Source organism: Erinaceus europaeus, chromosome 12 (genome assembly GCF_950295315.1).
Source record: "Erinaceus europaeus chromosome 12, mEriEur2.1, whole genome shotgun sequence".
NCBI classification, from domain to species: Eukaryota; Metazoa; Chordata; class Mammalia; order Eulipotyphla; family Erinaceidae; genus Erinaceus; species Erinaceus europaeus.
The window spans coordinates 43,609,684-43,636,319 of record NC_080173.1 but is presented as its reverse complement, the minus strand read 5'-3'; the positions used below and the strand labels follow the sequence as shown (position 1 = coordinate 43,636,319).

Sequence of the window (26,636 nt, the reverse complement as noted above, 5' to 3'; positions counted from 1 at the left end):
ACATTATAGTGCACAAGGACTCGTTCAAGCCCCTGGTCCCCACTTGCGGTGGGGTGGGGGGAGGATTCACAAGTGGTGAAGCTCTATTATTGTTATTATTTTAATATATTTACTAGAGAGAGTAGAGCACTGCTCAGCTCAGCTCCGGTTTATGGTGGTGTTGGGGGTTGAAACTGGGACCTCATAGCCTCAGGCATGAAAGTCTTTTGTACAACCATTATGCTGTCTCCCTAGCCCCTTATTATATATATATATTTTTTAATTTTTTATTTAAGAAAGGATTAACGAACAAAACCATAAGGTAGGAGGGGTACAACTCCACATAATTCCCACCACCCAATCTCCTTAACCCACCCCCTCCCATGATAGCTTTCCCATTCTCTAGCCCTCTGGGAGCATGGACCCAGGGTCATTGAGGGTTGCAGAAGGTAGAAGGTCTGGCTTCTGTAATTGCTTCCCCGTTGAACATGGGCGTTGACTGGTCGGTCCATACTCCCAGTCTGCCTCTCTCTTTCCCTAGTAAGGTGTGTCTGGGGAAGCTGAGCTCCAGGACATATTGGTGGGGTCTTCAATCCAGGGAAGCCTGGCCAGCATCCTGGTGGCATCTGGAACCTGGTGATTGAAAAGAGTGTTAACATACGAAGCCAAACAATTTGTTGAGCAATCATGGATCCCAAGCTTGGAATAGTGGAGAGGAAGTGTTAGGGAGATACTCACTGCAAACTCTAGTGTAATCCTGCTTTCAGGTATATATTTTGCAATAGTTTATGGATACGTGTGCACATAAGCTCTCTCTCACAGAAACTGGTGTATATCTAGGTTATGGGACTTTGTTAGAAGGTGAACCACCTGAGATGAAATTAGAGTGTACTATAAAAGGAAAGGTCTCACCCGAGTAATGAAGCTGAAGGGTTGTCATTCCACACGTGAAGTCTCTGGACACAGTCTGAGGTGAAGCATGTTGAGGTGGCAATCGTTGCGTTGGTTAGGTTGTGATCGGTGGATGCAGTATTATTTGGTATGGATTGGGAGACGCATACGGGAAAGTGGGCCCTATCTAAGGGTTCCAGGACTGGGGGAAGTAGGGGCTCTATAGTGGAGATGTGAGGTTCCTGCTGTCTTAGGGTTCAAAAAGACAATCGATAGTTAATGTTATCATCACATTATTTGGTAATTGGGTTAACTTTGAAAAGTCCTTTTGTTATGGTTTGCTGTACAGTATCCAGTATCTTGTATATAGCTGTGCTATTGGATGCTTCTAATCTTCTTGGTCTAGGCTTTTGAGAGAGTCCGCATATCAAATACACAGCCTATATATTAAAAAGATTCAGTTTGTGTTTTGAGAAACTTTGAGACATACAACTGATTTTCTCCCTCTCATATTAATTAACTACTGATTTATATGTCTACATTTTGCTAGGAGTGTACATAAACACCATTCCCACCACCAAAAGACTGTGACCCATCCCTCCCACCCACTCCCACCCCCCACTGTCCCAGGAAGCTGCATGTCTACCCCTCACCACAGGGTTTTTACTTTGGTCCCCTACCCTTATTATATTTTTAAAGATGTACTTATTTTTGAAAAAATTGAGAGGTTCTGTCATCCCTTCCCCTCTCAATTCTCTCTGTCTATCCAATAATAAGTAAATAAAATAAATAACAAAAAATAATTTTAAAAGTACATAGAATGGGGATTCGGGCTGTAGCGCAGCGGGTTAAGCGCAGGCGGCGCAAAGTGCAAGGACCGGCTTTAGGATCCCGGTTCGAGCCCCCAGCTCCCCACCTGCAGGGGAGTCGCTCCACAGGCGGTGAAGCAGGTCTGCAGGTGTCTTTCTTTGTCTCACCTTCTCTGTCTTCCCCTCCTCTCTCCATTTCTCTCTGTCCTATCTAACATTGACAACAACAATAATAACTACAACAACAATAAAAAGACAACAAGGGCAACAAAAGGGAAAATAAATAAAAAATAAATAAAAATTTTTTAAGTACAGAAAATGAGTAAAATACTATAGGTGGGTGTGATGTGGAACTATATGCTGTAATCTTATAGTCTTATAACCTGCTATTAATCACAAAAAAATGGGAAAAAGTACTATAGGAAACTAAAATGTGACTCAGAAACTCCTGTTATGGTAGTTATTGAATATATCATGCAGAGGGACAGTGACTTGAGGAAATCCCTGCTAGGTTTTTTTTTTTTTCTTAATCTTTATTTATTAAATAGAGACAGCCAGGAATTGAGAGGTAGGGGAAAATTAGAGGGAGAGAGAGACAGAAACACCTGCAGTACTCATTTACCACTTAGGAAGCTTCCCCTTGCAGGTGGAAACCAGGGGCTTAACCTGGGTCTGGGTCCTTGCACATTGTAACTTGTGCGCTCAACCAGGTGCACTGCCACCCGGCCCTGTTGCTGCTAGCTTGTTCACACATGTTCTGTTTAATCTCTTTGAGGCAAGGTGTTTCACTTTTGTTTCCCTAGGATCCTTAGTGGCAGGTTTAGCCTCTGGTGATCACCCATTCTGATTCTGCTGATGGTGGTCCTCAGTCCTGCAAGCTGGTTGAGGCATTGCTTATGATTGTTTCTGGACATAGAAGCAATGTTAAATGACCTTTTTCTCCTTCCTTTTTTAAAAATTTATTTATTTATTTATTTATTATTGGATAGAGACAGAGAGAAATTGAGAGGGGAAGAGGAGAGAGACACCTGCAGCCCTGCTTCACCACTTAAGAAGCTTCCCCACTGCAGGTGGGGACCAGGAGCTTGAACCTGGGTCCTTGCGCACTGTGATGTGAGCACTTAACCAGGTGCTCCACTGCCTGGCCCCTTTTCTTCTTCCTTTCCAATATTGCATTGTGTTTTAGATCCCATTGCAAACATAATGAATCAAGAGGGTAGGGGTAGGCATGTAGAAGGGTCTCCCAAAAGGCCATCTTCAGTTCTTATTCTTTAAAATTCATGACTAAGAAAGTATTGATGGTATGAATGCTGTGTTAGCTATTCTCATTTGACTTTGGTACTGGCAAACTTGCAGCCGAAGGGAAATAAACACACACAATTGAAAAAAAGGTTATTTAAAGCAAATAGAACTTTCCTTGCACAATACTCCCTCCCTCAAAGCTGATGGCAGCAAGAACAGAAAGTTGTGTTTACTGTCTTCCAAGTGCCTCTTCTGGGGATCCAGATTTTCTGATTTGTTTCAGAAGTCAACAGGCTTCATTAAAGAAGGTCTGATTCCACAGAAAGCTCTTTGTCAGTGTAGCTCAAAACATGATCGAAAACAAAAACAAAAAAAGAAAAACCTTGCATCACTCTTTCTTTTGCCTTCTAGAGGTTTGAGTCCAGCCAATGACACTGGAGCCAAAAAGAAGAAAAAGAAACAGAAGAAGAAGAAAGAGAAAGGCAATGAGGCAGACTCAGCCCAGGATCAGCCTGTAAAGGTAACAAGGAAGTTCTGTTTTCTTATGACCAAAAATCACTTTTTCAGATGAGAAAGCCTTGTGACAAATATATAGGAACAATCTAGATTGACAGTATCCACTGGTGTTACTTCAAGATGGAGGTGTTGGATCCCTCTACTGCCCTAGATCTAGGTGATGAAACTGCTATCGTATCTTTAAAGACACAGCAGGTTAGACATTGACTCCTGAGCATAGTGCCCCTCAGAATTTCTAGGTATATAACTGCATGTGGTGCTGTGCCAGGTGCCATTGTACTTTAAAGTTGTAACAGTTCCTGTTGCCTAGAGCAGTGGTTCTTGGCCTTTCTATCTGATATCCCCACCACCGAGAGACTAAAAGGCTTTTTTTTTTTTTTTTTTTTTTGATGGGGGTAGGAATAGAGACAGGAATCTAGAGAGAAGAGGAAGATAGGGTAAGAGACAAACACCAGCAATACTGCTTCACCACTTGTGAAGCTTTCCCTGCAGGGTGGAAGCCATGGGCTTGAACCTAGGTCATTGCCCCAGAGGTAACGTACACTCAACTGGGTATGTCACCTCCCCACCCCCAAGGCCTATTCTTTTTTTATTATTATTATTTTGGGCCTACTCTATTTAAGGTAAGAGACAATAAGCATTTTCCTAATGCCATAATGAAATGCAGGAATAATGAAAAACAAGACTCCTTTTTCTGAATTCCCCTAGTTGAGAACCACGGGCCTAGAGCTTACAACATAAAACTGACATAAAACCCAGAGAAAAGGGTAAGGGCTGTCTCACTTTTTAAATAAGACAACATTATATAAAGAAAGTAGGTATTCAGGTAAGTGGCTGCTATGGAAACTGAAATTGTATCTATCTCTTTTAGATGCTTCTGGAACAGTTTTACAAGCCTCATGGGAAATCCAGTCTTATTCTAATACATCCATACTTTTACTTCATGTCTCAGATGATTTTCTTGCTTTTGTTTTTTGTTTGTTTGTTTGGTTGGTTTTCACCAGTGTACTGTTCAGCTCTGGCTTGTGGTGGTGCAGGGGACTGAATCTGAGACTTTGGAGCCAGCCTCAGGCATGAGAGTCTCTTTGCATAACCATTATGCTATCTACCCACACCCCCTCAGATGATTTTTTTTTTTCAATGTGAATCTTATATCTTGTTGAGGCATAGCTTTAAATGATTTTTTATTATTTGAATTATCAAATCACTATGAAAAAAAAAAGCCTCCTCTTGCCAGGCTCTCCTTTTAAATTTACCCTAAACCTCTAACAGTCTTAAAAGATAGCTTGTAGAAGTAGTCTCTCGGGAGCCGGGCAGTGATGCAACGAGTTAAGTGCACATGGCAGAAAGCACACAGACCAGCAATCAGGATCCCGGTTTGAGCCCCCGGCTCCCCACCTGCAGGGGAGTCAGTTCACAGCTGGTGAAGCAGGTCTGCAGGTGTCTATCTTTCTCTCCCTCTCTCTGTCTTCCCCTCCTCTCTCCATTTCTCTTGGTCCTATCAAACAACAATGATAATAATAACTACGACGACGATAAACAACAAGGACAACAAAAGGGAAAAGAAAAAAAAAGTAGACTATTTTAGAGCTGGAAGGGTGTCTTATGTAAGTTGTTCAATCAGAAAGTTGGATTTTTTTTTTCCTCCTTTGCTTTGGATAGAGACAGAGAAATTAAGAGCTTGTTTTGGAGGTTCTAGCAGGGGAGCACAGCTATTCGTATACCTTTGACCGAAGACCGGTCCGTCTCTATTCGGGGAAGGCTGTCCTCTTAGACCAAGTGTGCAGCTTCGGGAGCAAGCTTCACATGGAGCTGTGAGGGAGGAAGGGGATACCCGCCTAGCCAGCCAAATCAACCCTGGTGTTTAGTGGGGTGACAGATGTTGCAGCCAGATCACCCTCACAGCCAAGACAGAGAAATTGAGAGGGAAGGGGGAGATAGAGAAAGAGAAACACCTGCATCACTGCTTTACTATTCATGAAGCTTCCTTCCTGGAGGTGGGGACTGGAGGCATGGTAACGTGTGCTCAACCAGATGTGCCACCACCTGACTCTCAGAAGTTCTAACCCAAACTTATGCCTTGGCTTTGAGATTTTTGTTTTGATTGCCTAAGGGTGGGTGGTGGATATTCAGATGATTGCAGGGAAATTTAGCTCAAGTCTACAACAAAATGGATCATTTTGAAATTTGTAAAAATTGGTCTTTTTCCAGGGTTAATGCTGGAGTTCGGTGCAGCACTATGAATCAACCACTCCTAGTGACCTTTTTTTTTTCTTTTCATTCTATAGAACAGAAATAAATTAAGAGAGGGGAAAAAGATACCTGCAGACCTGCTTCACTGCTTGTGAAGAATCTCCCCTGCAGGTGGGGAGCTGGGGCTCAAACCCGCACACTTGCATGGGTCCTTGTGCTTAGTGCTATGTGTGCTTAACCAACCAGGTGTACCACTGCCCAGCCCCTGAAATTTGAAAATTTTAATAAAACATTTGATGGTCTTTATAGTTTCCTCTAAATGAAGGGCAATTCAATATAGAGAATTTAGAAAGAAAACATAGCATGAGAGGCAAATTTGAAATCACATACAATTTTTATAAAAAATATTTTATTTCTCCCCACCTGCAGGGGACTCGCTTCACAAGCGGTGAAGCAGGTCTGCAGGTGTCTCTCTTTCTCAACCCCCCTCTGTCTTCCCCTCTTCTCCATTTCTCTCTGTCCTATCCAACAACAATAACAACAACAGTAATAATACAACAAGGGCAACAAAAAAGAATAAATATTTATTTTTAAAAAATTTTATTTCTTTATAGGATACAGACAGAAATCAAGGAGGAAAGGGAATGTAGAGGGGTCAGTTGGTGGTGCACCTGGTTAAGCGCTCACATTATAATGCATAAGGATCCAGGTTCAAGCTTCTGGTCCCCACCTGCAGGGGGAAAGCTTCATGAGTGGTGAAGCAGGGCTGCAGGTATCTGTCTCTCTCCCTATCTTCCCCTCCCCTCTCAATTTATGTCTCTCTTTTTAGTTATTTTATTTATTTTTGTATTATATTTATTTTTATTTATTGTATAGAGACAGCCAGAAATTGAGAGGAAGGGATAGATTGCAAAGGGGAGAGGCGGAGACACTTGCAGCACTGCTTCACCACTTGTGAAGCCTTCCCCCTACAGATGGAAACTGTGGGCTTGAACCTAGGTCTTTGCACATTGTACTATGTGAGCTCAACCAGTTACACAATCACCCGGCCCCAATTTCTCTCTTGTCTCTATCCAATAATAAATAAATAAATTAAAATCTTCAATGACTAAAGAAGTAAACAAATGGATACATTTAAAATAAAGCGGGGGATACCTGCAGAAAGGGGAGGTGGAAAAAAAGATACCTGCAGCCCTGCTTCACCACTTGCAAAGCTTCCACCATGCAGGTGGGGACTGGGTACTTAAAACCTTGTGCATTGTAGCACGTGCACTCAACTGGGTGTGCCACCTCACAGATCCACATACAGTCTTTTTAAGGATTAATTTTGTTCATTTCACTTCAGATAATTTCATATGAGAGGAGCAAAGTAAAGACAGTACCACTCTGGTACACACAGTGCCAAGGATTCAACTGGAAGCCTCAGACACATAAGCCCTGATCTCTGTCAGTTAAACTGTTAGGCTGTCAAAAAAGTTAGGCATGTTTTTATGCAAAAATGTGTCATGACTTGTTTTTTTAATTTTTTTTGAATTAATTCATTTGTTGGATAGAGACAGAAATCCAGAGGGAAGGAGAGATAGGAGAAGAATAGAGAGACACCTATAGCCCTGCTTCACCACTCATGAAGCTTTCCCCCTGAAGGTGGGGGCCAGGCTTTGAACCTGGATGTTTGTGCATTGTAACGTGCATTCAGCCATATGTGTCTGGCCTCTATCATGACTTTTCCAACAATCCATTATTTCCCAGGTGATGAAATCACATAGAGTCTTCTAGAAATAAGCCATATATTCCCCCCCTCAAAAGAAATAATAAAATAAAATTACTAGAAGGAACTGTAGGTTTTTAGTTTTTTTTTTTTCCTCCAGGGTTATTACTGGGGCTCAGTGCCTGCACTACAAATCCACTGCTCCTGCAGGCCTTTTTTCCCATTTTGTTGCCCTTGTTGTTGTTATTGTTGCCATTGCTGTTGTTGGATAGCACAGAGAGAAATGGAGAGAGGAGGGGAAGACAGAGAGGGGGAGAGAAAGATAGACACCTGCAGACCTGCTTCACCACAACTCCCCTGCAGGTGGGGAGCTGGGGGCTCGAACAGGGATACTTACGCTAGTCCTTGCGCTTTGCACCACCTGTGCTTAACCCACTGCGCTATTGCCTGACCCCAGTATTTAGGTATTTTTATATAGCTTAAGCCTAACATAAGTCCCAGAAACCATAAAAGAAAAGTTGACAATTTTAAAACTTCTATATAGGACTAGGAGATGGAATAATGGTTATATAAAAAGATTTTCATGCCTGAGACACCAAAGTTCCCAGGCTCCATCCACTGTAATCCAGAGCTGAGCAGTGCTCTGATAGAATCATATATAATAATAAGAAAAAGGATAAAAAACTAGGAAAATATTTACAGTATATTGAGGCAAGATGGTGACTCACCTGGTTGAGTGCATGTGTTTCAATGTACAAGGACCCAGGTACAAGCCCAGGTCCCTACCTGCAGGGAGTAAGCTTTGCAAGTGGTGAAGCAGTGCTGCAGATGTCTCTCTGTCTCTCTCATCTCCTTCCATCTCAATTTCTAGCTATCTCTACCCAAGAAATAAGTAAAGATTAAAAAAATATATTAAACAAATAGGCAGTGTACAGAGGAAAAAATAGATATGTGTAATCAGTGGTTGACAAAATGGTTAAGTTTATAATGAATAAAAAGAAATGAAACTCACAATGAAAGAAATGAAAATTACAGCTTTTTTTTTTCTCCCAAGTTGGCTGAAGTTAAGATTTGACAAATCCTGGGCTGGGAGACAGCATAATGATTATGCAAAAGACTTTAATTACTGAGGTTTTGGGGCCTGGGGTTCAGTCCCCAGCACCACCATAAGCCAAAGTTGAGTAGTGCTCTGGTGTGTTTCTTATGAAAGTAAATAAAATACTTAGAAATAAAATAAAATGTGAGAGCTAATGAATAATTAAAAAATAAATAAAATTTAACAGATCCATTGGGCCTGGTTCGTGATAGTGGAAAAGGACCTACATTGGGGCTGAAAATATTTTGTAGACATCTATCCAGAGAGATAAAATGTTGTACACTTGTTACAACAATTGTACTATAATCCACTAGCTCCCACCCCCCCAAATAAAAAAGGAGAAAAATCATTTGATGAATCTGATGATGGAGGTGCACTAGAGGAACATAGTCTTTCATACACTGTACATTGGGTGGTTGATTGATGTTCTCTTTTAGAGAAAGCAAGTTGACAGTACATATAATTTTAAATGTGCATATCCTTTCACCTAACAAAAATTTTACTTGGGCCTCATTCTGCAGAAATACATGTCCAGGGTGCAAAGATAGATGTACAGTACAAGAAAGCTCATTACAATATTGTTTTTCAAAGTTGAGAATAAAACCAGGAAGAGGACCGTGACTAGGGTTGAATTGAAAATACTGTGACCTGTGCACAAAATGGATTCACTTGTGAGAATGGGAAGATCTCTAAGATAGAATGTTATTTTTTAAAATAAGAAAGAAAAAGAGAAGTTTGCAGAATAATATGGGATCTGGATTTAATTTTCTGAAAATTATGTTGTGTGTTTGGAACTTGCATGCAGAAAAGTCTGAAATTATATTTGCCTCTTCTCACCCTTCTCACCATCTCCTACCTCCCAAATTAAGGCTGTTGATAATAAAGATTATATCTAAGGGATGCAGTTGGGTTTTCGCTTTCTATATGCATTATACATTTCTGCATTGCTTGAGATTTTTCCATTGAGCATGTAAAATGTTTGCCATGGAATATCATAAGGCTAGTCAGGATGAAAACCTGAAGGAACCACTAACCCAATCATCAACCAGTTCCTCTAGTTGCCATTCAGCATACAGCCTCTACCATTTGAAGAACCACACCCCTTCTTTGAGTTATAACCTTTAACTTTTGAATTTGAAATCATCAGTGTTTATTAACATAAACAACCCCTTTCTCCTCAACTTTGTCTTGTCCAGATGAACTCTTTGCCAGCAGAAAGGATCCAGGAAATACAGAAGGCCATTGAATTGTTCTCAGTGGGTCAGGGACCTGCCAAAACTATGGAGGAAGCTAGCAAACGAAGCTACCAATTCTGGGACACACAGCCTGTCCCTAAACTGGGTATGTATTTATCAAGGGCAAGAGTTACACACTGAATTTGTTAAGATGAGACAGTAGAGGGAGTCAGGCGGTAGCGCAGCGGGTTAAACGCAGGTGGCACAAAGTGCAAGGACTGGCAGAGGGATCCTGATTCAAGCCCCGGGGTCCCCACCTGCAGGGGAGTCGCTTCACAGGCGGTGAAGCAGGTCTACAGGTGTCTCTCTTTCTCTCCTCCTCTCTGTCTTCCCCTCCTCTCACTGTTTCTCTCTGTCCTATCTAACAGCAGCGACATCAATAACAACAATAATAATAACTACAACAATAAAACAACAAGGGCAACAAAAGGGAAAATAAATAAATATATATTGGTTAATATACATTAATATATTAAATATATAATATATATTAATTACATATAGTTAATATATAAATGAATATTTTAAAATGTATTTCACTGACTCCCAGGGGTTAAGTATAAAAAAAATGAGACAGTAGAGTTCAGGAGTTCCTTCATTGGTAGTAATTTTAAAGAGCAATCTTTAAGGTACAGTATAAGAAAAAACTATTATTCAGCTACATTATCATTTTACAGTAACATATATTAAAAACAGATTTTATTTATTTATTTACCAAAGTATTGCTCAACTCTGGCTTATGGTGGTATTAGGGATTGAACTTCAGATCTTTGGTGCATAACCATTATGTTATCTCCTCAGCCTACCAAATAGATTTTAAAGTGATCCTATCTTGTTTATCTGGGCAAATGTTGCAGGTCCTATACTCTATCACTGTGCTACCTCTTGGGCTTCTTACCTTGATTTTTTTCCTACTTAAATGAGGCTAATGTAAAGCTCATAACATATCTTTTTAAAATTTACTTGATTGGTTTACTCCCCTGAACCACCATAAGCCAGAGCTGAACAGTTCTCTGGTAAAATATATATTTATATACATATATATATATATATATATATATATATAGAGAGAGAGAGAGAGAGAGAGAGAGAGAGAGAGAGAGGGGGGGGGGGATTGGACAAAGAGAAATTGAAAGGGGAAGGGGAGATGAAAAGGGGGAGAGGATGAGAGATGTCTACAGCTCTGCTTCACTGCTCATAAAGCTTCCTCCCTGCATGTGAGGACTAAGGGCTTGAACCTTGGACTTGGAAATATGTGTACTTAACTAGATGCACCACCACCCAGCCCAAGCTTATGCATATCAAGTGGGTTTTGTCTACAGTACTCTCTACCTTGTTTGGAGAGTTATAATTTGATTCTTTTCAACCAGAAAAAAAAAAAAAGAAAGAAAGAAAGAAACCTAAAATAATAATTTTTTTTTAAATTATTATTTCTGTGGTTTAAGATTTGGCACAGTGAATAAAGGATTGTACTCTCAGGCATAAGGTCCTGAGTTCAGTCGCTGGAAGGATATGCACCAGTGATGCTGTGGTTCTTTCTTTCCTCTCTCTCATTAGTAAATAACATAACTTTTTTTTTTTAATTTCTATAAAATGGAGATATTGACAAGACTATAGGATAAGAGGGCACGTTTCCATACAATGCCCACTCCCAGAGCTCCATATCCAATCCCCTCCCTTGATAGCTTTCTTTATCCCTCTGGGAGTATGGACCCAGAATCATTGTGGGGTGCAGAAGGTGGAAGGTGTGGCTTCTGTAGTTGCGTCCCTGCAGAACATGGGCATTGGCAGGTCGATCCATACTCCCAGCCTGTCTCTCTTTCCCTAGTGGGGCAGGGATCTGGGAAGGCAGGGCTCTAAGACACATAGTGGAGTCCTCTGCCCAAGGAAGTCCTGTTGGCATCATGGTATTATCTGGAACCTGGTGGCTGAAAAAGAGTTAAGATATAATGCAGAACGAATTGTTTACTAATCTTGAACCTAAAGGCAAGAATATTGAAGATGAAGTTTTGGGGTCCCTGTTTTGGAAAAAGCTAGTAGGTCTATTTTTGTATATTTCAGAGGGCCCATGACTTTACTAGTTTTTGCCAGAGCCTGACAGCTAATATGCAGATGGACCTAGGTTATTGTTTGGGTCATAATTGGAAAAAGAACTAGAAAGCTGGATCAGGGAAGAATAGCTCCCAAATATGGGGGAAGTATATAAATATGGTTAACTGTAAACTCTATCAATTTGATCTGGGGCCCATATTCCACACAGGAGCCTATGTAACCTCTGCATCCCTTATAGGTCTGAGCTTGCATTCTGTGGTCACGGCTAGGAACATACCAGGTCAGGAACATTTCAGGACCCATCTTCATCGGGTAATAGGCAGAGTATATTGTCCAACCTCCCTTCGGAGAATGGAACATCCTCTACCATTAATGATCCACATTGAGGGCAGGGTCCTATAGGGGCCCACAGAGTGTGGTCCATTATGTTGTTCTTGATGGAGATGACCAGTGACAGTGGTGAGAAGGATTTGTTAGCGGTCTAGGTCCATCATGTCTGTGTGGGAACCCCAGGGCTCCCTGACTAGGACCCTAGGTGATGGGATGACCTGGTAGTGACTAAAGAGTTATCATTAAAGTATGCAGGTCTCTTGCCCTTATTCAGCTTTTGTCTGACAAGGTTAGCTTTGTAATGATTGGGGAACGTGTAATAGGAGGTAGGTGAGGAGGGTCTCTAGATCTAAGTGGAAACTGTCTTACTAGGGACTTAAAGGTGTCTTTTTAGGTTGCTTGCTTCATTTATTGAAAAATAGCATTTTTTTAATTATCATTTCTAAATGAGCCTTGGTTTCATGCAAGCCCGATTTTGCTGTTTCTAGACCACTTTTTCATTCAGATAGATAGTGGAACTGATAGGGAGATAAAGCACAGCACAATATCTCTTTCCAGTGTATAACATTCCTAGCATTGCTTAAGAGCTGTGGAAATGCCCAGGACTCATATCTGTGCTGTGTGGCAAGGAATGCATTCTACCAGGTGAGCTATTCCTCCAGCCCCTAGAATTCTTTACAAGATTAAATCCCAAAGTTTACCATCAAGGGAGCCTCCTAATCAAGAAATGTTTTATACAGTTTTTTGGTTTTGTTTTTACCAGAACACTGCTAATCTCTGGCTAGTAGTTCAGAGGGTTGAACCTGGAATGCCAAAGCCTCAGGCAAGAGAATCTTTTTTTATAGCCTGGGGGTACTCCTAAGTAAACTGTTGATTCCCTTTTTAGATCATGTCACTTTCTTGAAAAAGTCATTCTTTCTCCATTAGTGGTGGTGGTATGCAGAATACTTTTTTAAAAAATTTATTTATTCATGGGAGACAGAGAAAGAACCAGACATCATTCTGGTACATGTGCTAATGGGGTTTGAACTTGGGACCTCATGGTTGGGAATCCAATGCTTTATCTACTGCGCCACTCCCCAGACCACTGCAGAATACTTTTTTGGAGGGGAGTGTAGGGAGTGTAGCCTCTTAACAGATTGGAATTTGGTCACCATTAGTTTGGCTAGAAAGGTAACCAAAGGGGGGGTGTGGACTTGTGCTTGGTTGCTCTGGACTGAGAGGGAATTTTTTCTTCTTTCCCTTCTCCTTGTCTTGTGTCTTTGGTTTAAGCTCTTCTGTCTCAAACACTCTTTTCTCACTAATACTATTACATTCTCTTGCTTATTTGTAGATCTTGGGTTTTAGGTGGCAGTGAGAATTGGGGGAGGTGTGTGTGTGTGTGTGTGTGTGTGTGTGTGTGTGTGTGTGTGTGTGTGTCACATTAACAGTCCACACTTTGACAGTGAATTAGAAGTGGGGAGTCAGGCGGTAGTGCAGCGGGTTAAGCGCACGTGGCGCAAAGCGCAAGGACCGGCGTAAGGATCCCAGTTCGAGCACCCAGCTCCCCACCTGCAGGGGAATCCCACAGGTGATGAAGCAGGTCTACAGGTGTCTTTCTCTCCCCCTCTCTGTCTTCCCCTCCTCTTTCCATTTTTCTCTGTCCTAACAATATCAATAACAACAATAACTACAACAACAATAAAAAACAAGGGCAACAACAGGGAAAATAAATAATTTTTAAGTAAAAAAAACAAGTGAATCTATTTATATTAAACTAATTTACATGGACAGCTTTATGTGTAAATCAAAAGGCCACTTTTCTGAGCTAGGGAAGAAAAATATGGTCTCTCTCCCAGGCAAATCTATAGGGAGCCAGATGGATCATAGGAGCTAGCCTGGTGGTTCCCTGCTCTGTGACCCTATTGTTGCCTGCGCTTTGTAGTTTACTATCCTTTACACATTGGTAATATCTCATTTCTTGGCTATATCCCACAAAAGATGGTACATTTTATGAGGACAGGGACCTTGTCTTCTGCTGTTTTTTATAGTGTACAATGTCTGATGAGTAACTATCTTGAGAGGTAGTCAGTCAGTGCTGATGGTGTTATCCTGATCTCCAAAGACCTGTTACTGGGAGAGGCCAAAGCTGCTTGTTATATATTAGAATTACATATTTGGGCCAGGGATCTGAAAGTAAAAGCCTAGGTATGAGCCTAGTATGTATAGAACTCTTTACTAGTTGTAGTGTTGTGAATAGTGTTGTAGTCTTGTGGAAGATTGAAGATGTAATTTTTAAAATGTACTAATCATTACATTCTTCCAAGTGGGAGCATAAACGAGCTCTTAATTGTAGAAGCTAAATAATTCCAGGAGTCAAAATTAAGTGGCTGATTCGTTTTGAGTTGTTCGGATGGGTCCAGTTTGTTGTGAGTAGATCTGGGGTGATTAATCCACAGAATCAGGGAATCTGTCCAGTGTGGGACTGTTATGCTGGAGGGCAGCTTTCTGGCAGCACTGTTTGGAGCTGGTGAATTAGTCCAAAGGCACTATAGAACTCGATAAATACTGAGAACCTGAATTAGCTGTAGTAGCCAGCTGGCCAGTGTTGCTGAAGGCTGAGGCTGGCATTGCCAAGCCTAGTGCCTAGATGCCATCATCTGGTTGAGGAATGGGTCCAGTAACATAGTTGTTATTGACACAAAAGCAGCTTTGTTGCTATTCGCTATTCTTTACAAACCCATCTAAGTTGAGGTTCTGAGCCAGGACCACAACAAAGCTTCATCCCAGCCAGGAGGCAGAAAGCCAAATGAGTCAAGTTAAATGTTTTGTCACTCAGTAATCAAAGGGAGATTAGAAAAGATGTTAAAAAGGGGGAGGGGAGAGCTGGGCAGTGGCCCAGTGGGTTAGGTGCACATGGCACCAAGCAAAGGATTGGCATAAGGATTCTGGTTCGAGCCCCTGGCTCTCCCAACCTGCAGGGGTGTCTCTTCACTGGTGGTGAAGCAGGTCTACAGGCGTCTATTTTTCTCTTCCCCTCTCTGTCATCCCTTTCTCTCTCTATTTCTCCATCCTATCCAACAATGACAGCAATAACAACAATGATAAACAATAAGGGCAACAAAAGGGGGAAAAAATGGCCTGCAGGAGCAGTGGATTTGTAGTGCAGGCACTGAGCCCAGTTGTTGTTGAGCCAAATGTTGTTTTGCGCGGGCCGTGGAGAAGAGAGAGGGGGTCCGGAGCGAAGAGGAAACACAAATCTTTATTTGCGCTGGCACCTCAGAGTTGGGTGCTAGAGAAGCAGGTTGGGCCACGTGGAGGTAGCGAAAATGGCTGCCTCAGGCAGTAACCTTTCCTGCGTCTGAACACCGGAGTGAAGCGCTGGCAAGAGAGAGAGGTGCGGAAGAAGAAAGGCTTTTATAGGAGCAGCTTTCACGAGAATGGGAGGGGGGAGGAGTAACCAAAGCACTCCGGATATAGCGGGGGATATAGACAATGCCCTGAGGGCACAACATGGCGGAACAGGCACTCCGAGAATGTCCCAACTCTCCTCTCGCGGGGAAGTAGCAGTAGCCTGAGGAAACAACATGGCAGATGTGACTGCATCGGCATAATCTCCCAGCACCCAGTGATAACCCTGGAGGCAAAAAAACAAAAAAAAACTGCTTTTGCCATAGATTGACCTTTAGGGGCCACAGGTAGCCAGAGAGATAGTTGGTCTGAGGTTGCCAAACAGAATATTCTTTTTTTTTTTTTAATAAATACATGTTAGTCGTACATTAAATGTATCAACCACTTTTTTAAAATAAATTTATTTATTTATTGTTGTAGTTGTTGTTGGACAGGACAGAGAGAAATGGAGAGAGGAGAGGAAGATAGAGAGGAGGGGGAGAGAAAGACAGACACCTGCAGACCGGCTACACTGCTTGTGAGGCCACTCCCCTCCAGGTGGGGAGCCTGGGGCTCGAACTGGGATCCTTATGCCGGTCCTTGTGCCAAAAAGAATATTCTTAAAATGGAGGACTTCTAGGAACTGGAGGGATTTGCTCAGGTTGCATTTATTATTATTATTATTATCTTTATTTACTGATAGAGACTGTCAGAAATGGGGAGGTAGGGAAACAGACACCTACAGCCCTGCTTCACAACTCATAAAGCTTTCTCCCTGCAGGTGAGGACTGGGGGCTCAAACCTGGGTCCTTTTGCATTGTAGCACATATGCTCAACCAAGTGTGCCACCACCCAGCTCATTAGATTGCCTTTTAAGCAGAGCCTCTTCCACTCAACGGAGACAGAGGGTGAGACTCATGGCTGTGCTTTTCTTCCAGGAGAAGTGGTGAACACCCATGGTCCTGTGGAGCCCGACAAAGACAATATCCGCCAGGAGCCCTACACCCTCCCCCAGGGCTTCACTTGGGATGCCTTGGACCTGGGAGACCATGGTGTGGTGAGTAGGCCCAAGCAGGGACTATTTTGACACAGTCTTGCTGTCTTAACTAGAGATAGCTTTTTTTTTTTTTTAAGATTTTATTTATTTATGAGAAAGATAGGAGGAGAGAAAGAACCAGACATCACTCTGGTACATATGCTGCTGGGGATTGAACTCAGGATCTCATGCTTGAGAGTCTAGTGCCTTAGCCACTGCGCCATCTCCCAGACCACTAGAGACAGCTTCTATTCCAGCCTTCCTCAGGGACTCCTAGGAGGGCTGGGCCAAGCAAATCTGAGCAGACAACAACCCCTCCAATTTGATGTCTAGGACCTCTTCAATTCTTTTTCTTTTTTTTTTTTTTAAAGATTTTATTTATTTATGAGAAAGGAGGAGAGAGAAAGAACCAGACATCACTCTGGCACATGTGCTGCCGGGGATCGAACTCGGGACCTCATGCTTGAGAGTCCAAAGCTTTGTCACTGCACCACCTCCCAGACCACTCATCAATTCTTTATATGAATAGCAATCGACTTCTTCAGCAAGTTGAATATTAACAGTGTTTTTATATATTTTTTAATTGTCTTTATTTGTTGGATTAGAAACAGCCAGAAATCAAGGTGATGGGAGAGATAGAGAGGGAGAGAAACAGAGACACCTGCAGCACTGCTTCACCACTCGTGAAGCTTTCCCCCTGCAGGTGGGGACAGGGAGCTCAACCCCAGGTCCTTGCACATTGTCACATGTGCACTCAACCAGGTGCACTACCACCCACCCCATTGACAACCTTTATAGCTCCCCAAAGTGAATAATCTTTTTTTCATGCCTTTATTTTCATTGTTCATCTTTTTATTCATTCTTGTTTGTTTGTCTCTAGAGCACTGTTCACTCTGGCTTATGGTAGTGCAGGGGATTGAATCTGGGATTTTTGAAGCCACAGGCATGAGAGTCTATTTGCATAACCAATATGCTATCTACCCTCCACCCTTATTCATTCTTAAGACAGGCCAGTTATTTAAATGACATTCTTGGCCTGCCACTTAAATCTGCCACTCTGCCCCTCAGCAATATCGTTTCTTATTACAGCAAGGTACTTATTTCAGTAGCTTCCCTGCCCTACACAGAGCAGAAAGATTTGTGAAATTGGACATAGTTTTTGGTAGTTTGAAAAATCCCAGGGTATTAAAATTGATCCCCTATCCGGCAGAATATCTCTAAACCAGCTCCTTATTTCTTTGCAGCTGAAGGAACTATACACCCTTCTGAATGAGAATTATGTGGAAGATGATGACAACATGTTCCGATTTGATTATTCCCCAGAGTTTCTTTTGTGGTGAGTTGTAAGGGCTTTCTTGTAGTCCTGGAGCAGAACAACCACAGGGCATCCCCACTAAGAGCCAGCCTTTGAGTGGAAAATTAGTGTGTAATTTTGTAGTTCCTGCGTCTGAAGGACATTTGCTTTCAGTGCAGCTTAGAACTGAAACCTTATTTAAGACAGAATGACTTTGTGAGGGAGGTGTTTGTGGAATTGGTACCCAGAGGATAAAGTTGTTTATTCTATGGTGAAGGGAGAAGGAATGAGGCCTGCTGAGAGTTAAAGGAAGTTTCTGAGCACTCGTGGTTATATGAAAATTGCCTTGCTTAGCTGAGACATCCACCCTCCTAGGAGGCTAATGTATAGGAAAGTAGAGGTATGGGACTGAAGTGAAGACAGTCAGCCTGAAAGGGGAAAGAGAGGAAGAATGGGCAACAGTAAGAGGGATGTGGTGATGCTCAGAGGGAGACGGAGACCAGAGTTCCAAAGGTTCTGCTGTTGGTTCCTAACCACAGGACCTACTGGATTCAGAACCAAAGAGGCCAGTCCTCTGATATAACCTGTCAGAGTTAGCACAAAGAAATTAAATCAAGCAAAAAAAAGGGGGGAGGGAATGGCCACTGGAAGTGGTAGATTCGTAGTGCTGGCAAACACCCAGGTGGCCAAAAAAAAAAAGGGGGATGAAATAAGGCCAGGTGATGATGTACCTGGTAGAACACATTACCATGTGCTAGGACCCAGGTTCAAGCCCCTAGCCCCCATCTGTAGGGGAAAATCTTCACAGTATTAGAGAGCAGCCTGCATATCTCCCCCCCCCCCCTTTGTCTTAACCCTTTGGAAAAAAATAAAGCAAAATAAAAACTTTTAAGAAGAAAGAGTTGAATCAAACAGGAAATTCACAGTATGAGATTTGAATTGGATCTGAAAGTAAGCAAAATCAGCTGAGCAGCAGGAAAAGGCTATTGCTTCATACTGCTTATATTCAGGGTGGCTTGTGTCTTAAGAGAATAGAGCTGGGAGTTGGGCGGTAGTGCAGTGGGTTAAGTGCATTTGGCGGTAAGTGCACATGGCGCTAAGTGCAAGGACCGCCGCCGTAAGGATCCCAGTTCGAGCCTCCGACTCCCCACCTTCAGGGGAGTCACTTCACAGGTGGTGAAGCAGGTCTGCAGGTGTCTTATCTTTCTCTCCCCCTCTCTGTCTTCCCCTCCTCTCTCCATTTCTCTCTGTCCTATTTAACGACAGTAACATCAATAACAACAACAATAATAACTACAACAACAATAAAAAAGGGGGCAACAAACGGAAAAATAAATAAATAAATATTAAAAAATTTTAAAAAGAGAGAGAGAGAGAATGTAGCTATTATGGGGCCCAGGCAGTGGTGCATACATTACAGTGATCAAGGTCCAAAGTTCAAGTCCTTGGTCCCCACATACAGGGGTTTTTCTCTGTCTCTTTCCCTCTCTTTCTCCCCTCCCAATTACTCTCTTGAGTAATAAAAATAAAACAAATAAAAATAGTTTTTACCGAGTCGGGCAGTAGCACAGTGGGTTAAGCACACGTGGCGCAAAGCACAAGGACCGGCATAAGGATCCCGGTTCGAGCCCCCAGCTCCCCACCTGCAGGGGAGTCCCTTCACAGGTGGTGAAGCAGGTCTGCAGGTGTCTGTCTTTCCCCCTCTGTCTTCCCCTCCTCTCTCCATTTCTCTCTGTCCTATCCAAAAAAAAAAATCTTTTTTAAATAATGGAGCTACTATTAAATAAATTGCAAATCTTTTTTTTAATCTTTATTTATTTGATAGACACAGTTAGAAATTGGGAGGGAAGGTGATGGTAGAGAAGGAGAAAGACAGAGAGGTACCTGCAGCACTATTTCACTACTCGTGAAGCTTTCCCCCTGTAGGTGGGAACTGGAGACTCAAACCTGGCTCCTTGCACACTATAATAAATTGCAAATCTTGAAAGAATCAACCTGAAATCAGTCTTTCTTGAACATACATGTGAGTCAAAAGTCCAAATTCAGTTGGTCTAGTTCTGTGAAGAGACTGTACCCCCAGGTCTCCTGATTCTGTAAAGCATCAGGATGCAATAACTTGGGTCTTAATGGTCACCAGCCATCCAATATGGATACAACACAGCTGATTCATGATACTTGAACCCCAGGACCCAGAAGAATGGGTTAATGGAGTAGTTGGGGGGGGGGGTACCAAATGTGTCATGACTTTTCTGATGAAAGAAAGAAAGGAAGAGAAAAGAAATATCATTTGCCTCAGTGCAAAGATAACACTGGTTATGAATAATACTGTGTTACAGAATTCCGTAGGTATTAATTGTAATTTCCCATTAAGTACACACAATGTATAAAATCTTAATGGCCAGGATCAGTTCTTTCCATGCAGTGTGGTAACTTTTTCTGGGTTCAGGTCTATTCCAGGCTCTAGGATAATTTTTTTTTCTTTTAAAAATTGACTTATTAGCATGAAAGAAAGAACCAGGGCATGAGTAACACATACATGCTAGGGTTCAAACTCAGGACATCATATCTGAGAGTCCAGTGCTTTATCTACTTCACCTCCTGGGTTAGAGAGGAGGTGGAGCTCAATTTAATACTTTAAATACTTAAATGCTAAGCTTGTTCTGTTTTTCAGTAACACTGTTAACTCCTGGAGGAGGTGGCATGAGGTCAGACACAGGCTCTGCAGTGGAGGGAGCCTTGCCTGTTCAACCTGCTCAGCCTGCCAGCAGGCAGCACCATAACCACAACTCCTGTCTCTCTCTTAGGGCCCTCCGGCCACCTGGCTGGCTCCCCCAGTGGCACTGCGGGGTCCGAGTAGTCTCCAGTAGGAAACTGGTTGGGTTCATCAGTGCCATCCCAGCAAACATCCACATCTATGACACGTAAGCACTGGCCCCACACAGACCTTCCCACTGTCCTCTTGATCTGAGGCAAAAGGGAAGGTAACTTCTCAGAGGGAAGATCACATGGAAGGAAGGAAGGAATAAAGATCCTAAGACTAGAAAATCAACGGGGGTAGGGGAGAAATAGCCCACCCAGTCAGCACATGCCCTACCATGTGAGGTCCTGGGTTCAAGCTCTGGAACACAGGTGGAAGTCCATGGATGGTGTTGAGGTGCCATGGTTTCTTCTCTCTAAGAGAATTTCAGACTGGGAAGCATCTCATTGGTGGTATTGCACATGTATCAGAGTCCTGGGTTTGTTCCCCTGCACTCCATTAGAAGGAAGAAAGGGGAAACAGCGTAATGATTATGCAAAATATTTTCATGTCTGAGGCATCAATAGTCCCTGGTTCAGTCCCCAGCACCACCAGAACTGAGTCTAATTAAAAAAAAAAAAAAAAAAAGGAAGGAAGGAAGAAAAAGAAACTCATGATAGGAAACAACCTATTTTTCTCTGAATTGTTGCTGGGTCATTTCTGTGGCTGGGTCTGGAAGTGTGCTGCTCCCACCACTGCCACCACCAAGCTACCTGAGCAGATACTCAGTGTTTGTTGAGCAGCTGTAGGAATGGACTAGAACCAGTGGATTTGCGTCCAAATAGTCACAGGGCCTTTGAGCTCTGCTTTTCATTTTCATTGCCCAGAAGTATGTGCCAGGTGTGTGGGCTTACAGGCCGTGGCTACTTGAGAGAGTCAAACTCTTGATCCCCTAAAATGTTCCTTAATACTGTCAGGTTTCCTCCTTACTGTTGGGAATTCCTTGGAGATGCTGCTGGTGCTTGCCAATAAAGGGATTTACATGTGTCCCACTTAGCTTTGCACACAGAGGCTGTCTTGAGGATAGTTCAGGCATGTTGTCTGCTACAGCAGCGCATCCAGAGGGTGTTTCAGCATTAGTCAACTGGTGGTAGAAAGCAAAGACAACTGGTGGTAGAAAGCATGCTTATACATAACTGGTGGTAGAAAGCATGCTTGTACATAACTGGGGTGGCTCCATGTGTTTAAAGGTGTTAGCTGCTTTGATGAAAGCCTTCTCAAAGCCATCTCACTTGAGTTTTTCCATCTCCAGAGAAAAGAAGATGGTGGAGATCAACTTCCTGTGTGTCCACAAAAAGCTGCGTTCCAAGAGGGTGGCTCCAGTCTTGATCAGAGAAATAACCCGGAGGGTTCATCTGGAGGGCATCTTCCAAGCAGTTTACACTGCCGGGGTGGTATTACCAAAGCCTGTTGGCACCTGCAGGTAAAAATCTCTTGCAGATCCATGAAATACTGTTGTGGTGACTCCAGTCGAAGAGTATGTGCTTCTGGGTCACAGCTGTGCCCTAGCTCAGTGTGTGCTCAAGAGCTCACTTCTGGGAATCGGGCGGTAGCGCAGCAGGTTAAGCGCACGTGACGCAAAGCGCAAGGACCGGCTTAAGGATCCCGCTTTGAGCCCCAGGCTCCCCACCTGCAGGGGAATCGCTTCACAGGTGGTGAAGCAGGTCTGCAGATGTCTTATCTTTCTCTCCCCCTCTCTGTCTTCCCCTCCTCTCTCCATTTCTCTCTGTCCTGTCCAACAATGACGACATCAGTAACAACAACAGTAATAACTACAACAACAATGAAAAAAAAGGGGCAACAAAAGGGAAAATAAATATATAAAAAAATATTTGGAGGCCTGGTAGTAGCACAGTGGGTTAAGCGCACATGGCGCAAAGCTCAAGGACTGGCACAAGGATCCCAGTTCAAGCCCCCCGGCTCCCCACCTGCAGGGGGTCACTTCACAAGTGGTGAAGCAGGTCTGCAGGTGTCTTCCCCTCCTCTCTCCATTTCTCTCTGTCCTATCTAACAGCAACAACAGCAGTAATAACAATAATAAGAATAAGAACAACAACAATAAACAAGAAAGGCAACAACAGGAAAATAAATGGCCTCCAGGAGCAGTGGATTCGTAGTGTAGGCACCGAGCCCCAGTAATAACCCTGGAGGCAAAAAATGCATATGTATTTTTTTTTTAAAAAAAAAAAGCTCATTTCTCTGGTGGCTGATAAGATAGGATGGGGGGAGAAGGGGTCAGAGGGAGGTTGAAAGAGCATTAGCCTGGGAAGTTGCATGCCCTGTACAAAAGGGTTAACTGTTCTCAGCTCCACTGTTTCCTGCAATTTGGAAAGTTTTCAGTGGGGGGCCAGGCAGTGGCTCACCAGGTTATACACACATAGTATGAAGCAAGGACCTGCACAAGGATCCAGGTTCAAGCCCCTAGCGCCCCACCTGCAGGGGGGTTGCTTCATAAGTGATGAAGCTGGTCTACAGGTGTCTGTCTTTCTCCCTCTCTATCTTCCCCTCCTCTCTCAATTTCTCTCTATCCTATCCAAAAAATGGTCCCAGGAGCAGTGGATTCATACTATAGGCACTGAGCCCCAGCGATAACCCTGGAGGCAAAAAAAAAGTTTTTAATCTGAACCTTTAAGGTTGAGCCCAGTACATGTTCTAAAGGTTTAAATGATTAATTCAGCTTTGTTTTGAATGTTTTATGAGACAGAGACAGAGACCCAAAGTTGACCACTACATTAGAAAATTGTAGGGCTGGTGAAATAGCTGACTTGATTAATGCACTGCTTTGCCATGCAAGCAGCCCAGGTTCAGGCCTGATCCCCACTGCATTGCAGAAAGCTTCAGTATTGTGATCTCTCTCTCCTCTCCCCCCCTTCTCTCTCTCTCTCTCTCTCTCTCTCTAATATATATGTATTCAGAACAACAGGTAAAGATGCAGAAGCATCGGGGAGGGGGGTAGATAGCATAATGGTTATGCAAAGAGACTCATGCCTAAGGCTCCAAGTTCCCAGGTTCAATCCCCCATACCACCATAAGCCAGAGCTGAACAGTGCTCTGGTAAAGTTAGGTCTGCTTCAAGAACTCCAAAAGTAAAAGTTACTAGGCAAATACAGGAAAGGCAAAGGGGAGAGATACTCAGAAAACTCAAAAAGCTTTATTTTTTTTAATAATTTATTTTTGTGTATATAGAGAGAGAAATTGAAAGGGGAGGGGATGATAGACACCTGCAGCCCTGCTTCACCACTGCAGGTGGGGACCAGGGGCTTGAACCTGGGTCCTTGTGCACTGTAATGTGTGCACTTAATCAGGTGTGCCACCTCCTGGCCCCTATTTTTTTTTAATAATTTATTTATTCATGAGAAAGATAGGCAGAGAGAGAACAAATCAGACATTACTCTGGTACATGTGCTGCTGGGGATTGAACTCGGGACCTCATGGTTGAAAATCCAGTGCTTTATCCTCTGTGCCACCTCCTGGACCACAACTCTAAAGTCTTTTCCATTGATTTGATTCTGAAAGTGAGGATCATACACCTTAGGCAACTACTGTGACAAAGGATTGGCTTTTGAAATTGAGAAAGAAAATACAGGTAGGAATATGACTATCTGCATAGGGGTAGGAGTCAAGGTTGGAGTGCAGGGCAACCCTGTGTCTCAAGTAGGATCTCCTGTGCCCCCTGCTGGCCATCTTAGGATCTTCATGCCATTGTCTTGGAGGACTTGCTAGACTCCTGAGATTGGACATTTGTTATCCCCACAGGTACTGGCACCGATCCCTAAACCCACGGAAGCTAATTGAAGTGAAGTTTTCCCACTTGAGCAGAAATATGACCATGCAGCGTACCATGAAGCTCTACCGACTGCCAGAGGCCAGTGATGCTGTGGGTTATGGGTGGGAGAGAGAGGCCAAGGAGAGACTGGCTCTCAGCAGGAAAGAAGCAAGGCTTGGGGCAAGGGATGGGCCAGAGGGGCTCAGAATTGTGACCCAACACAGTTTCTAGATTCCTAGACCTTCCACTTCTGCTTTCTGGAGCAGGGGTTTTATTTTATTTCACTTCAGCTGTCTCAGCTTCCCTGAGCCTGTGCTGGGGCTGAGTTCTCTGTTATTTGTGGGTAACACTATTCTCTGTAATTTTAGCCTAAGTAAAGTATAACTAGATGAATTCACTCACTGAACTATAACCCCTTTCCTATGTAATGAGCCAGAGTATGCTGCTCTGTCTCTGCAGTTAAATAAAAGAGGGACTACAGCTTCTGTAGAAAGTCTAGATTTCTTTTTCAAAAATTATTGGTAGTGGTACAGAGCACATGTTAACAGTGCTTAAAGACCTGGGTTCAGGTTCCTAGTCCTTACCTGCAGGAGGGAAGCTTCACGAGCTATTTCCTCATCCCCCCCCCCTTTTCAGATTTATTCTCTGAGAGAGACACTAAAGGACTTCTCCACTTCTGTCCAAGATGCTTCTTTTTTATTCCCCCTTTTGTTGCCCTTGTTGTTTTATTTTTTTTATTTTTTATTTTTATTTTTTTGCCCTTGTTGTTTTATCGTTGTTGTGCTTATTGTTATTGATGTGATGTCGTTGTTGGATAGGACAGAGAGAAATGGAGAGAGATGGGGAAGACAGAGGGGGGAGAGAAAGATAGACACCTGCAGACCTGCTTCACCGCCTGTGGAGCGACTCCCCTGCAGGGGGCTCAAACCAGGATCCTTATGCTGGTCCTTGCACTTTTTGCCACATGCGTTTAACCGCTGCACTACCGCCCAACCCCACTTCTTTTTTTTAATTAATTAATTTATTTATTCCCTTTTGTTTTCCTTTTTTTATTGTTGTAGTTATTATTGTTGTTGTTGTTGTTATTGATGTTGTTGGATAGGACAGAGAGAAATGGAGAGAGGAGAGGAAGACGGGGAGAGAAAGATAGACAACTGCAGACCTGCTACACCACTTGTGAAGCGACTTCCCTGCAAGTGGGGAGCTGGGGGCTCGAACTGGGATCCTTAAGCACTGGTCCTTGCACTTTGTGCCACCTGTGCTTAATCCACTGCATTACCACCTGACATCTGCAAGATGTTTCTATGTGGCCCCAGGGCCTAAACCCAGAACCTCATGAATGGTGAGGTAGGTGCTGAACTCTGAGTCTTCTCAGCCCAAGAGATGATTCTTTCTGTTTCTTTTTTCTAATATGGGAGAGGAGAGAACCAGAACATTACTCTGGTACGTGTGACTCTGGGACTTGAGCTCAGGACCTCCTATTTTTAATTCTAACACTCTAGCCACTGCACCACCTCTTAAACCACAGAGCATTCTCAGAGTGGTGTAGCAGCCAGAAGGATGTCTCTGGATCTCTCCAGCTATGGGTGAGAACCCCAGCGTGGCTGTTTTTCGGTTCAGGATTCAAGATGTTATTGTGGGAGTTGCCAAGTAGAAATGAGGTCACTGAGTATTCCCTGGAGACATCAGATTTATTAGTAAGGAATTTGGCGTCTAGAAACCTTGGAACTTTAAAGCAGTTTCTGCACTAGGATGAAGTTTAATCAGGCTGTGACTGAGGTATATACACTGTAACTACATCCTGTTTTCAGAGCTGATAGACCTCACTTTTGTGTGTATAAACTTTTGGGGATGTTCTGTTTGCTCCTTAGTATCATATCACTTCATTCCACTGAAACATTTTTTCAGGAAATAAGAATTCTGATTTGGGGTTTAATTTAATTTAATCTGCAGCAGTTTCCTGCTGGGGTAATACTGGTTCATTGGTTTCCATGTAAACAAAGACAGGTGCATAACTGCTGGGCCTGGAAATCCTACATGTCTGGGGTTGGGAGCCCATCTGTGAGATAATCTATGAGATAATCTAAATCTTCAGGAGAGAGACCAGTGCAGGAAGAGATCATCTGTAGTTCAGAAGTGACAGGTGTGAAGACTTCGAGCCAAGAAATATTCATTGGAGTAGCACAGGGCTGGGTCTAGCCCAGTATACCCACAGGAAGTCAGCATTTCTTATGACATAGTAAGACACCACTGACATAGCATGCTAGGTGATCTTTTGTGGGGCAATCCTATGCTCAGTGACACATTTGTCAGCATCACTGGC

At 43.0% G+C, this 26,636-nt stretch overlaps 2 protein-coding genes across 2 annotated transcripts in view; one reads left to right on the top strand and one right to left on the bottom strand.

The window, feature by feature from the left end:
* Positions 1 to 26,636, top strand: part of NMT1 (N-myristoyltransferase 1) — a 48,084-nt gene that overhangs the window by 17,883 nt on the left and 3,565 nt on the right. The window contains exons 2-8 of the mRNA XM_007535733.2: positions 3,333 to 3,441; positions 9,631 to 9,775; positions 16,359 to 16,477; positions 17,701 to 17,792; positions 20,555 to 20,671; positions 21,800 to 21,970; positions 24,304 to 24,412. Coding sequence (XP_007535795.1) covers positions 3,333 to 3,441; positions 9,631 to 9,775; positions 16,359 to 16,477; positions 17,701 to 17,792; positions 20,555 to 20,671; positions 21,800 to 21,970; positions 24,304 to 24,412 — 862 coding nt within the window. The remainder of the gene's footprint in view (positions 1 to 3,332; positions 3,442 to 9,630; positions 9,776 to 16,358; positions 16,478 to 17,700; positions 17,793 to 20,554; positions 20,672 to 21,799; positions 21,971 to 24,303; positions 24,413 to 26,636) is intronic.
* The window catches only part of PLCD3 (phospholipase C delta 3), a 70,440-nt gene continuing 55,226 nt past the window's right edge, over positions 11,423 to 26,636 (bottom strand). Inside the window, exon 16 of the mRNA XM_060203357.1 lies at positions 11,423 to 11,597. The gene's annotated coding sequence lies outside the window, so the exon portion shown is untranslated. The remainder of the gene's footprint in view (positions 11,598 to 26,636) is intronic.